Here is a 13,360-nt window from a genome sequence, read left to right on the forward strand (position 1 = left end):
CATATTTTAGAGGGAAAACATTTAGATAGACGCTTATTTATTGCTTACTTATTTTATTACCGTAACTCCTTCTCAGTGACAACATCAAATTGCCACTGGGACGCTGACACGATTATGTATGATCAACTCAGAAAAAACAGATTAGACCGTTAGATACAATGGGCTGTTTAAGTGTTGATTGTCTCAGAACTCTTGCCACAGGAGTTGATGTTTAGCATTTGTTCATAATGAGTATATAGAGATTGCTAAGATGGGCAATGGCAGTACCTGATGTTGAATATAGTTCATAAAACTGCACGGTAACAGGCCTGACACGTGAAATTTTACTATATATATATATATATATATATATATATATATGTGTATACATACATACATAATCATTTATAATCTCAGTTCTAATGTCAGATAAAATGCTGACATATTGAAAAACAAACTAAATGTTTATGAAAAAGCATTTTTAGTTACTCTAACTGCCGAACTTACCTATATATGTTAGAACAGTTGTGTTTATCAGATATTCTAATGGTTCCTCTTAATAAATGTGTTTATATTATTAATGTATTTAATACTATTTTAATATTTTCATTTATTTCATATATAGTAAATATATTTTTCATTATTCTAAATGTGTTTATATATGTGATGTGTGTTCACATGTGCTCGATTATGTTCTTATGTGCATACAAACACTAACTAACATGTACACGTGAAAATAGTCATATACACATGAGATCACAGACACTGAAAAGAGAGAGGCTGAAAAAGAAATGGTGATAAAGAAGTTGAAAAATGCCGTGGTAAAGTAGCGTGAAACTAGTCATTACAGCATAGTAACAAGAAAACAACAGAAAGCATGTCTGGTTGTGAAAGGCCAAGAAATACAGTCTGTGTGTAGTGAGAGGATGAGGATGAGGTGATTGTTACATTTTTGATGAAACCAAAGGTTTAATGTTATTCACATGCAATGTTGAATTATTGCACGTGGTCTAAAATACCCAAGTTCACACTACATAAAATATCCAGTATTATACAATTTAAATATGACAGTTAGCACTTTTCATAGGTTCATATCTTGACTTTTACTTAAGCACCGCTTGACCTGCCCAATTAGTACGAATACCATTCATTAACCCACAACCATACTTGTTATACTTGAGTGCTACACTTGTGGATTTTCACTTTATGTATGCATTTGAAAGAATGACTTATACCTGAGGTATTTCTATTTTGAAAATATTAAAAGATCAACGCTCATTCTTTCAACACGCAAGGCGTGTGTAGTATTAATATCATTCATTATTCCAAGAGCATGTCAGGGTAGAAACTCATTAGATGGATTTTTACAAGGTGAAGATGTAGTAAGACTGCAGGAAATGAGGATGATTTCATGCAAGTGTACGAAGTAAAACAAGAAATCTGTTATTATCCTCAATATGGCATCATTAGCTCTTTAGTAAGTCTGATAAGAGATATTCACTGAAAGAAAGGCTTAGAGAAATGAGAAAGAGTCAATAAGATGTAGGAATCAAGTTATTAAATTCATACTCATCTAATCAAGAAATTACTATTTTTATGTTATTAGTTATTTATTTTATTTTTAAAAAAACAACACAATTTTCTTAAGGACGATGGAGGTTACATACTCAATATCTGCTTCCTTTTAAATCTTGCTTTATGTCTTTTTACATACTGTTTACCATTACGATTACATTCCACCTCTAATTTTATGTTTTCATTACCAGTCTTGTACGAACTGTTCCACCAGCCTGATATTGATCGTTCAAATAAAGCAATCTAAAAATATGTATCATATTTGATAATTCAGTTGCAGCTTTATAATATACAACCACTCTCATACACACACTCTTTCATACACACACAGACACATTACACACAGCATGGCTGGTTTGCTGCTCAGTGAAGTGCAGGTCACTATCCCGTTGACACCAGCAGGTGTCTCTGTTTGTCTCAGAAGCTAAGCTGGAGCTGGCTGCAGCTTGTAGCTTGTCATCAGCTACACTTTTTTTTAAAGGATGGCTTAAATTGGCATGTAACGGTATGGATAGTAAGTTTGTTTGTTTTGCTTTTGTTTTCCTTTTTGTTCACCCAAATGTATTTTGACCTCATATGATTAAATGATGAGATATTTAGAATTGGATGAGCTTCCAGATGACTTTAGTGAAAATGCACTTTATTCACTTTTTTTCCCCCCACTTGTAGTTTTTCATGCTTTGTTCTGTGCACCACACAGAAATCATCAATACATGTGCTAAATAACTCCCACCTGAGGCCACAGATCTAACATTTTCTTCACTTTATCCTTCATCTTTCCTTCAGGGACATATATTCATGTGCTGCTAATGGATTTTATGATTTTTTTTAATGTGTAGAGGGGTTTCTTTACAGCATTGTTTCTGCTTAAAAAAATCCATTCTAAATAGTATAAGTAGATGCTGTTGGAACATAATCTATATTAATTTTAGACTTCAACCACCACCATCGCTAGTTGAAGAAAAGCTCCAAAGTAAACACTTCATGAATCATTGAATTTAATAACTCCTACATTTTTTTCAGGTAAAGCGGTCTACATGGTTTATAATTTATCTACCTGCAGACTTCTGATTACCTTTTAGATGAGTCACAGCACTTAACTATAATTGCAAAACATTTTTGAAACTATCCTTTCTCCTCCATAAATCATTCACCTGTGATCTGAAACAGCCTTCTGAAAACCCAGCCTTGTGGCAATATGTAAAAATCTTTATTATTCTAATTTTATTCTAATTTTAAGAATCCAAAATATATAAAATGCAGTACTTGATGCAACACTTTTCTTCTCTGCCACCCACTTCTCCCATTCTTGTTTATTTATAAAGCACAGCAGCACAAAGGTTTTGCTTTTTTTTCCACTTTGAGTTAATGTATCTGTATATTTGTTGCAAAACTCTGGATTAGCAATTTAGTCCAAATAAGCCGACTGACTCTTTCTATCTGATTATAGTACAGTGGACAAACAGCAGAAGCTAAGTCAGACCAAATATAGTTGATGTTTTCTTGCTACATCCCCGATTTCACACAGCCTTGATTATTTGAATGATCAACTAGAATTTGATTAATATGCAAATTTCTGAACAAACCGTTCCATTTGAGCCTTCAGCGCAGCCTAATTAATCAACAGTTAAAGGAAATTAATACATACATCAATTCTGTCAGGAACATGCTTAGTTCAATCGCCCGTAAAATTGAAGTTTGAAGTATTAACTGGCTCCACAGGAAGGCTATGATTAAAACTCTACATTTTGGCTCTATTTAGATATATAGAGTCATTTAATTCGAGCCAAATATCAGGTCATTTACAGATCTCCTTTTTAATACTTATTCATCATCATCAACAACAACAACAACAATAATAATAATAATAATAATAATAATAATAATAATAATAATAATAATGCATTCAAGGATTATTTGAAGCCTATGGATTCAAATAATTAATTTAAATAATCAAACAATAGATTAAAAAACCTTTTTCTTCTAAGTTTGTGTCATATTTTTAAATGAGAACAAGGTCGTAAACATTAAACAATTTAATTTCAGTGCTCTCTTTGCTGTCACCTGACTATTGCCTCAAATATGAGTGTACACTTTGCCCCTGACACTGTTTTCCACAAGGTGCAAATAATAAAGGAGAGAGTATAAAAAGGGGAGGGGAAGAGATGAAAAGAGAGAGGGCTGTACTATTGTTTCAGTAGGGACTCATGCATCAAACTTCAATTTTCCGGACGATTGAAGTAGTGATTTTTTCTATCTTGAAGTGAAATACTGAAATACACTTAAGACCTCCAGATTAATTACCACGAAGTGGTCCCTCAGACTGTAGTATTACTTATCACCGGGCCCGCCTGACAACCCCTCATAAAATAAGCAAGTGAAATCCATAAACTTACCTGCCTTAACACTCTCTCCCTTCATAAATATGCTTGATTCAGAATAGGCTCCAGAGCACGCACATAGGCACCCGCCACCCCCCCACCACACACACACACATACACATACACACACAAAATAAATTAAAGACTGACATGTTCATATTTGCAGATCAATTTTCAGAATAATTGAACTGAATTGATTTTTTTCTTTCTTCAATTGAAGTGTTATCTAGAATTTAAACCTTGATAAATACTATGTACACCACCTTACCACCTTATTTTGCATGTATAAAGTGCACATAATCATTTTATAAATAATTTATAAAACAATATAATGCAGTTGTAATAATATTCTGTGAATTTTACAGTACAATATTTGCCAGCAATTAAAATTTCTTCTTTTGTGCATATTCTGTGTTATGATCAGCGTGTTTATTAGGCTGCAAGTTAATATCAGTTTATATATCAGCTTCCAGTTAGTCCACTTGAGCTGTTATACTAATAAACACATGTATTTGCTCCCTGTTATAAACCGTACTATTTATAAATGCAGTATAAGGGCATTAAAGCAAATTTTAGGCTAATGATTTTTTTAAAGACTCTAATTTATCTACAGAGAATTTACAAAAGCTTTGGTCACATTAACATCTCCCAGGCCTATAAACTTATTTAGCTTATTTAGGTTGACTTGGTTAAAATAAAAGTAAAATATAAAAAAGCAACTTCTATAAAACATTAACAAGAAGACAGCTCTACTTATCGTTTCTGTTAACAAAGAGGGTTAAATGGGAGTTTGCCTTTTGAGCTTCTCTTCTGGACACTCTTTCTTTCTCACATCACCATGTTTTCAGCTTCATTAAACTCCTTAAAGACAAAAGAAATAAAAAGGCAGACCAAGAAAAAAGAGATGAGAAGAAAACAAACAAAGGACTCCCTAACCAGACTTTGGCATAAATGTCACAGCCCAAACTCTTTATGGCTCCCTACTTAACATTAAAAACACTTCCAACAAAAATCCATTTCTTGTTTAGAAAACGTTCTTGGACAGAAGTCAAACATATTATTCCAAAGCTAAAAAGCGCAGAAAGACAAGCGGCTCTCAAAAAAGGGGCAGTTTCATTGTAATTCATTGACTTGTTCAAAACGCCAAGCAAAGAAAGGGGCTAGACATTAATAGCCGCAGATGCCCTCATGAAGGGAGAGTCTATGTAGGCATTATGGCCTTTGTTCGCACCCAGTTAAACTGTTTAAAAGGAGGGTTAACTCAATCCATCAAATTGTCTGAAATTGTGAGGAAATTTCAAAAACCATATGGCTTCCAAACGTTTGCGTCCTTTTTGTGCGGTGGGACACACTTGTCTCAGTATTGCTGCCTGCGGGGGACCGGCCCTGCTCCTTTGTGGCTCGTCCCATCAGGGAACGCTGCTCATTTGTCCCCACTTTTCATGCTTTACGCTCAAAATTACGGCCCAGTCCCGCAGAACAAAAAAGGTCTATAAAGGCCCGGGGAAACTGGCCCAAAACTTTGTGTTTTTGTGGCTTCCTCGTCTTTTTTTCTCCGGCACCAGATTTGTGTTTCTCACATAAATTTTTGCCACGAATGGAGAAACACGTCTAAGGGTCAAGAAGCCACGATACGCATTTAGGATGTGAAAGGGGATGTGAGATTCCGGGCCACAAAATGTTTAGAGCATCTTAGTAGAAAAGGACACAAAGGAACAAAATAGTAACTCTAAATAGGCCGCTGTTGACGAGCTTACACGCCCAGATTTGGCAAGGGGAGCCGTTTCTAAAATCATTTTTCTTCCCTCAATAAATAAATTAAAAGGGGCTATTATATCCACAACAAAAACCTAAACAATATTTCAAGAACTGCAACATAAAAGAATTATTCAGAAAAGCCATTTTATTCCCATAGTAGCCTATATACATTACAGTCTGTGCATTGGTTTTCAAATAATGTCCTGATTTCAGAAAGGCACTTACAGGTGTACAAAACATAACAAATTTATAACTGTAAATCTATTGTATCCAAACAATAAATCTAAAAAGTAGCTTGTCAAAATCACCGCAATATCAACCGCTGTTTCTCGCCATCGCTCGAGCATTTCCACAAAACACGTTGTAACTGTGAGTGTCCGAGTTTTGCCTTTCCGACCGTCATCATCATCTTCATCATGCACTGCAGCATCGGGACGCAGAATATGAACTGAAGCCAGGGGTTACAGTCAAATGATAATGATAATGTAGAGGAGAAGAGCCGGCAGTGACAAAGTGACTGAATCGCGATTTGGCTCGCAGAAAATACAAAAGCAATTAAATTAAAAAAGTAAAAATAAATAGATAATGATCACAAATCAAATCATGCATTTACATGCAAAAATATGGAAAACTGGAGCACTTCACTGTGATGTGTGGGGCTATCGGGAAAAGCAATAAAACAATGTGTGTGTGTGTGTGTGTGTGTGTGTGTGTGTGTGTGTGTGTGTGTGTGTGTGTGTGTGTGTGTGTGTGTTGGTTTATACTGTAAAAAAATAAGTTACTCATGTCATTTCAGACCATATTGCTTTGATCGAAAGAAGTAACAGTTTGCTAATGAATACATTGTAAAATATCACTGCATAATTCTTGTTCTGTGTTCATGCTTCACTATGAATAGTATCTGTGCCAATATAAAAGTCATTACATTTTGGTACATGTTCCGAGATATGGTATACAATATAAGCAGTAAGTTACAAGTCCTCCGCGGGATTATTTTATCGTCTTTTTGTGTTTCTTGACCTTCAAGCTCCTGGATGCGCCATCAGTCATCCACATCAATCTCCACGTCCTCGTCCTCTGAGCACTCTTTACTAGTTGTGTGGTCTGAGAATGGAGACAGCGGCGACGTCCTCAGTTTCTGAGAGAGCTCGTGCTCCTGCTGGCCTCCCCGCGCGGGGGACTCGGCTCGCGGGTGGCCCAGCGTGCCATTGGCGCATTTCTCCAGGTCCGCCAGTTTGGCGAGCTTGTCCAGTGGGACCTGGCCGACGGCCTTGGCCGACTCCACGTCGGCCTTCATCTCCTCCAGATCCCGTTTTAGCTTGGCCCTCCGGTTCTGAAACCACGTGATCACCTGCGCGTTTGTCAGGCCCAGCTGCTGAGCGATCTGGTCCCGGTCGGCTGGGGACAGGTACTTTTGATACAGGAAGCGCTTTTCCAGTTCATAGATTTGGTGATTGGTGAAAGCCGTCCGAGACTTCCGACGCTTCTTCGGGGTGGTTCGCTGGCCGAACAGAGTCATCCCATCCCGGCCTGTGAGGGAGAGGAGAGGCTGAGTGAAAATCATTGATAGATACAGGTGCAGGGCGTTTTCTGCACTGCTGCAGTATGCGCGTAAAAGTACCCATAACGCAGACATAACAACGAAAATGATGCTGTCTTTGAAACAGAAATGCCTCTCAGTCCTTGTGGGAATAGGTAGACAGTTACAACAATATTACACAGACACCACTGGGAAATACTGAACATCAGACAATTGGTCTTCCTCTTTACACGAGGCCATAAAATTAAAGAAAGGGCTCTGGTGATAAGAGCGGCCCAGGAAAAAATAACGCACCTTTTTTAGATATATATGTGAAAAGGAAAATATGCGCACTTAAATTGGAAAAGAGTGTCTCGAGCAATTGAATAAACACGTTTGAGCGAATTTTTGTTGTTTAAAAATCTAGTTCCAGGCGTATTAGTCAAAACGTGTTTGTCGTGCTTTTTTTCATCTTGTAGATTTACCTTCGGCAGCCTGCAAAACGCTGACTTCCAGCCCCTTGAAAGTCTTGCTGGCCAGCTCCTCCAGCGCGCAGAGCGGGGAGGTTTGGGTGAGGAGTCCCCGGTTGGACAGAGGGATGCTGGAGGGACGATGTTTCTCAGAAGACGAAATTAGATGAGCTGTGCCGCAAATTGTATAACTTCGTTTCACAGATGGTTTGTTCAGGATGTCCTCAATGCTGAATGGGGTCAGCGGCTTGTTGGAGTTTGCAGGAGGCGGCAAGTGGTCCAGCGGACTTCGCCTCCTGTTTTCCACTGCATCACATTTGGCGACTTCTTTGGATGTCATCATTGGTTGTACGCAGAGTTTATAGGACTTGGTTGAAGTATTAAGCAGTTACAAACGAGCGAACGTATCGAGGGTAAAAAAGTCACATAACAGTTTGGAGGTAGAAAAAAAAAACAAAGATAAGGAGGGGAGATTGAGGGAAAGAAAATCTTATTCCAAAATGGGATGCGTTCAAAGTGTCGATCCTCGCGAGCAGCAAGTCCGCAGGAGTGAGATGCCTCCCTGAAAATGGCGAGGTCCAAAGAGTTGACGATTACTAACAAGTTATCATTGATTGGTGGGTAATCAATTATCTCCAGTGGCACTTTCGCCCTCTTCCCTTTCACTCTTTGACTATGTTGCAGTCCAGTGCAGGGCTTTTTGCAACTGGGGGTGTCCCATTAATTAGGACGCATGGCTGGAAGGAGGAGGAGCCGGGCGGAATTATAATGCTTTGTGCTCTTATCATCTTTGGTCTAATTTAGTCGTGTGGTGAGATACCAGAATAGGTATATGGGATAAATAAGGGGAAGCTCAGAGAGAGGGAGAGGAAGAAAAAGGAAGAAGGGTTGAGAGACATCAGAATCTTTAGCCAATTTTAACGCTTTAAAAGTTAAGTTCAGCAGCAGGTTTGTTTAAAGTATTTGGACTATTTGGATGGTTAAAAAACAACAAAAAAACAAGTCGACTCAGTTACAGATTCCGCAGCTTTAGTCAGAAGAATACGTTCCTCCCAAAGCGTGGATGATCCTTTGTTTTGTAAAGGTAATGTAGAGCTGGGCTATATATCAGCTCTGATGATACCTCCTCTGGGGCGAGATAGAAGGAGCAGCATGCATCCCTCTCAGCAACGCCAAATCCGGGCCATAACTCAGGCGAAAAGGCTCCTTTTATATCTTCCGAGAAATATTTCATTTCCTCTCAAATCTCCTCGCATCCTCCAGGTTTGACAGAATGGGTTTATTTTGGCACTGGACACAGATCGACGGCAGGGTATTTTGCATAGTGCGGCAAAGTGTTTGTTTTAATTTAGAATTAAACTTCAGATTTTAAAGATGTGGTTTTAAAAGGTAAAAAAAATAGTTTTTTGTTTCACAATAGTCTGTTTAACTTCTCCTTTAGTCCTTTAAATGAACAAAGTTGAGTTAATTACAAATACATTGCGGATAGGGGAATTTTAAGTCTATTAGTTCTGTCGCTATTAATTGCGTATCATGTTTGTTATAATAAAGAGTATTTATTTACTTTAACAGCAAACGAAGATGCAGTAAATCAGTATCGTGGTGATTATAGATTTCGGTGATGGAAGTGCCTGTAAATTATGATCATATCTAGAATTATGACAGTCGTGGTGCAGAAAGAAAATTAGTACAAGATTGTTGTTTTTTATATTTGGATTTTTATTTTCAGCTGTTTTATTAAATTCTTAGGTGACTGTATTTTCAAAAATTACCTTATTTTTCTATTTAGGCAGCTTGTATTGCCAATAACGGTATATTCAGGTTATCATTTATATCATTTATATATGGCGGTGAAGACAAAAATGTAAACCACGATGAGCAGAAGGAAAAAGAAAAAGAAATTGGATGTGAAATATATTTTTTAAATGAGCCTGCTCCCTTCCTCATCTATTATATTTATATTAAAATAAAATATTTGTTCTTAACAAATTGTGCATTTAAGATTTATTAATTTTTTAAAGATTAAGAGATTAAAAAAACAAAAACAAAAAACAATGTTAGTTTGCAAAAGACTTTCAATGATGTGACCAGTTTAACTTCACCAGATTGTAAAAAGAAAAAGAAAAGAAATAAAAATCAGGCAGACAGTTTATATTTGCTGCTGGTGGGGGGTAAGATCTAATTTCAGAGGTCACTGTTCTTTAGATCCTTGTTGAAATTTAAGGAGCTATTTTTGAACACATTTTCTTCCAGTTTCTTTTATTTAAACGTAAATATTATAGAGAGACCAATAGATAAAACAAACAAACAATAAAACATTGGCAGCCTAAAAATAATATGTACATGAACTTAAATGCTTTTAAACCAGAGTTTGATTGATGTATGTAATATGAAGGGACATTAGCCATTGCTAACAAACAGACAATGTTGCAATAACCCAGCCAAAAAGAATTAACATTAGATAGTTTTATTATTACTAAAAATATGATTATATATATAATTAAGGAAAATATATAGTCACCTTATTTTTTCCACTTTACCTCACATGTGTGTCTTTCTATCCAGCTAAGCTGTGGTGGATCATGGTGTTGGTTCAGTGCTATGCCCTCCTGTTTATTAAAGACAGATATTTGCAGTGGTGTGTCATCATTGCAGTGTCTTGCTTGCCAAGGTCAATGACATGTCCTGCCTCTCGGCTCTCCTTTAGCCGGAGAACTTAATCTCTTAAGTTACTAGACTGTGCAGTGGACATTTCTTGGCAGTACAAACTGCATCAGTGACTGTCCTAAAAATTACTCTATCCACACTTTATGTTCTTATTAGCCAAAGCTTAATGTTGGCTTTATAATTTTGATTAGATTGGAATAAATGGTTATTGAATTTATATCTGTAATAAACACTGAAAACATTGGTTTACTGTAATCCAGCAGTATTAGTTTAATGCACTCTGAATATCTTCATCTACTGCTCCTTGACATGTATGAATGCATGAATACAATAGCTCTGTTACTTCCCAACCAGGTGTTGATTTAGGCCATCCACACTGCGGTCTGTTAGCTTAAAGTGCCACCCTGCAATATGTGTTAGTGACCTCATGCAGGAGGAGACACAGTGCTCACTGCAGGCTTAGGCTGCGATTAGACAGCTGCAGGGGAAACTGTCCACATTGTAGCCATTTTGTGAGACCCCAAAGACGAGTGTCATGTCTCCCTCGTCTCCCAAAGGCCTGCCAGTTATCTCACATGACACCAGATATAGATACATAGAGAGAGGGAGAGATAACCTGGCTCAAATGTGTCTCTCTGTTTAAAGCATGTACTGTATAAATCACACGTCATTACCAGAGGTCACTCGCTGAGGTACCCTATTGGATGGTTTCATCGCCAGGGCCAGTCTGGTTGGAGGAGAGTGGATTTATCTGGCAGCTGGATCTCTAGAGAGGCAGCCATATTTTATGTGACTAGAGATGTAATAACAGGCCTCTGACAAATCCCCAATGGCCCGGCTTTTCCTGCCTCACAGTGCAGTGCCAGTGCTGCTGGAACAGCAACAGTGGATCTTAAGCAGCACCATTATCACTATGATACTGCACCGTGTCACTCAGCAGACTGTTGAGTTTCACATGAATTCTATTTAAGGGTAAGGTCTCCCGAATCACCAGTGATATTTAGCTAATCTAGCGTTCAAGTGTCAAGATTTTCCGATATTTAACACATAAATCTATTGCAGTGTGCAAAATAAAAAACAGCAGCAACAAAAAAACAAACAATACAGTAGTGGCACATGGATGGGCAAAGTGCAACAAGACATACTTCAGAGTGTGATAATAACACATATTTAAAAAAAAAATCTGAATAAAAACTAAACGTACGAAGCAGTAAAAAGCCTGAATACTCAGCTAAGTGCACGTTTGGTGCGAAAAGCTCAGATGGCCTAATAACACCAGTTACAATGGATAACCTTAACAAATCAGATAAGAGTTTTATATGTTTGTGTAACATAAAATTCCAAAATTCATCATTATTGCTATCAGTGACATCTCTGAAGTAAACTTCTTATGTACAAAAACAAAGGGTCAGGTACTGTCATTGAAAAAATATGTTGTTGTTAAAAACTAAATAAATTTAAGCTTTGAGTACTACTTTGAGTTGGTTCACAATAATTTAAAATTGTGCATTCAAAATGTTAATTATGGAAATATTGTGTATGACATGTAAAACATAATTTTGTGATTAAAATTCGTTGGACATTAAAAGGGGCAAAATAATAAGTTTTTTCTGAAATATTTCATTTGCTATTTAATAATATTTTGTCCATAAATGCTAATGTGTCTGTCTAATAAATATGAAAAAATAAAAATGATTTATCTCTGGAAAGTAGAAAAAGTGCAAATTTCAGCAAATGCCCTCAAACTTATGCCAGTAATATAAAGTTACTTTTCTCTACTGGTCAATATTCCAATTTTTTTTAAAAAATGGGTCAACGGTCCCTTTAAAAATGATAGATTATCAACACACAACCTGCACAAATAAATAAAAAGGAACATAAAATGGGGACAGACACAACAGTCAATAAATTACAAGTCATGGCATTATCCCCGAGGCACGAAAAGAAAAAACAGGTGCACAGTCGCCCAAGAAATATAAGAAGCACAAAAGTTACCCCATGTGGGGTGCATAATGCTGAGTTATTTCCTTCTTCTCTTCTAGAAGAAACCTTCTTAGGGGTCTCTGGCTGTAGTAATACCGAATATTAGCTGGTGTCGGGTGTGCCAGGATTCTTTGTTTACTTACGATGACAATAACAACTGTACCTGGGGCCATAAGATCTGTTTATTGTGTCCTACCTGGTGGAACAGTTGCTCATCTCACACTGCTCTGCCAGCCAGTTACAGAATGGCTGCATGCTCCTGATCGTGCTGGTGTGGTTTGGGGCCTGTACACTTGTTGTTGGCGCAGCCTGAACATAAGCATTTCCTCATTTACAGAAGGCACAATCTGAAACTGCACATATGCGACCATCAGAAACCGTCCATGCCATGCCAGTTTTGACCATTAAACCTCACTGAAAACATGTCTCACCTCATTTTTATTCTTCCTTTCACAATCTGTTCCTTTTTATTTCAAGACAGCTAGTTTTATACTTTTACAACAAACGCTTTCACACGCTTATTTCCCTTTGCTCCCAGATTCTCGGGCGGCTGATGAATCCCTCCGCTCCACTATGGATGCCATAGACCGGCAGCAGATAGTGCTTCATTTGAATGTTCCTTCTTTCTCATCTACACTTCACCATAAAACACAGTAAGCAGTGATGCTGAAGGATTGTGTTATTTGGAATGGGCAGGGTGGAAAAGATTATTCAAAGCCTTTGGTAATAAAAACTGCCAGAGGAGAACTGGGGAGAATTATGACAACAATCCTGTAGTTTTTGTTTGTGGAGGCTGTTTTTTTCCCTTTTTATACTTATTTGATGCAAAGACTTGCAAAGGAGGATAAAGAGACCTTGAGGTGGAAAACAACCGAAAATCCAATTTGTCACATACACAAGTGTAAATACCAGCTGCATTTCTGTTGATTACTCATATATAACATTGTAAATCAAACTGGATTTTTATGACTTGTTACTTACTGTTTGTTGCTGGCTGCAATCACCTGCTTCACATTTTCTAACCTGTG

The 13,360-nt window shown here is 37.3% G+C and overlaps 1 protein-coding gene across 1 annotated transcript; it reads right to left on the reverse strand.

Moving 5' to 3' along the window:
- Positions 1–5,841: 5,841 nt before the first annotated feature.
- Positions 5,842–8,330, reverse strand: lbx1b (ladybird homeobox 1b). Its single transcript, XM_086297680.1, has 2 exons — positions 7,698–8,330; positions 5,842–7,223 (listed from the first exon to the last, which is right to left on the reverse strand). The coding sequence occupies exons 1-2, from the start codon at positions 8,023–8,025 to the stop codon at positions 6,736–6,738; spliced, it is 816 nt and encodes a 271-aa protein (XP_086153806.1). The 5' UTR covers positions 8,026–8,330; the 3' UTR covers positions 5,842–6,735.
- Between the last annotated feature and the right edge of the window lie 5,030 nt (positions 8,331–13,360).

The sequence above is a fragment of the Aulonocara sp. 'chitande type north' Nkhata Bay genome, linkage group LG6, assembly GCF_057382095.1.
Source record: "Aulonocara sp. 'chitande type north' Nkhata Bay isolate Kocher_YH1m ecotype deep benthic linkage group LG6, A_spYH_male_GT1.1, whole genome shotgun sequence".
NCBI classification, from domain to species: domain Eukaryota; kingdom Metazoa; phylum Chordata; class Actinopteri; order Cichliformes; family Cichlidae; genus Aulonocara; species Aulonocara sp. 'chitande type north' Nkhata Bay.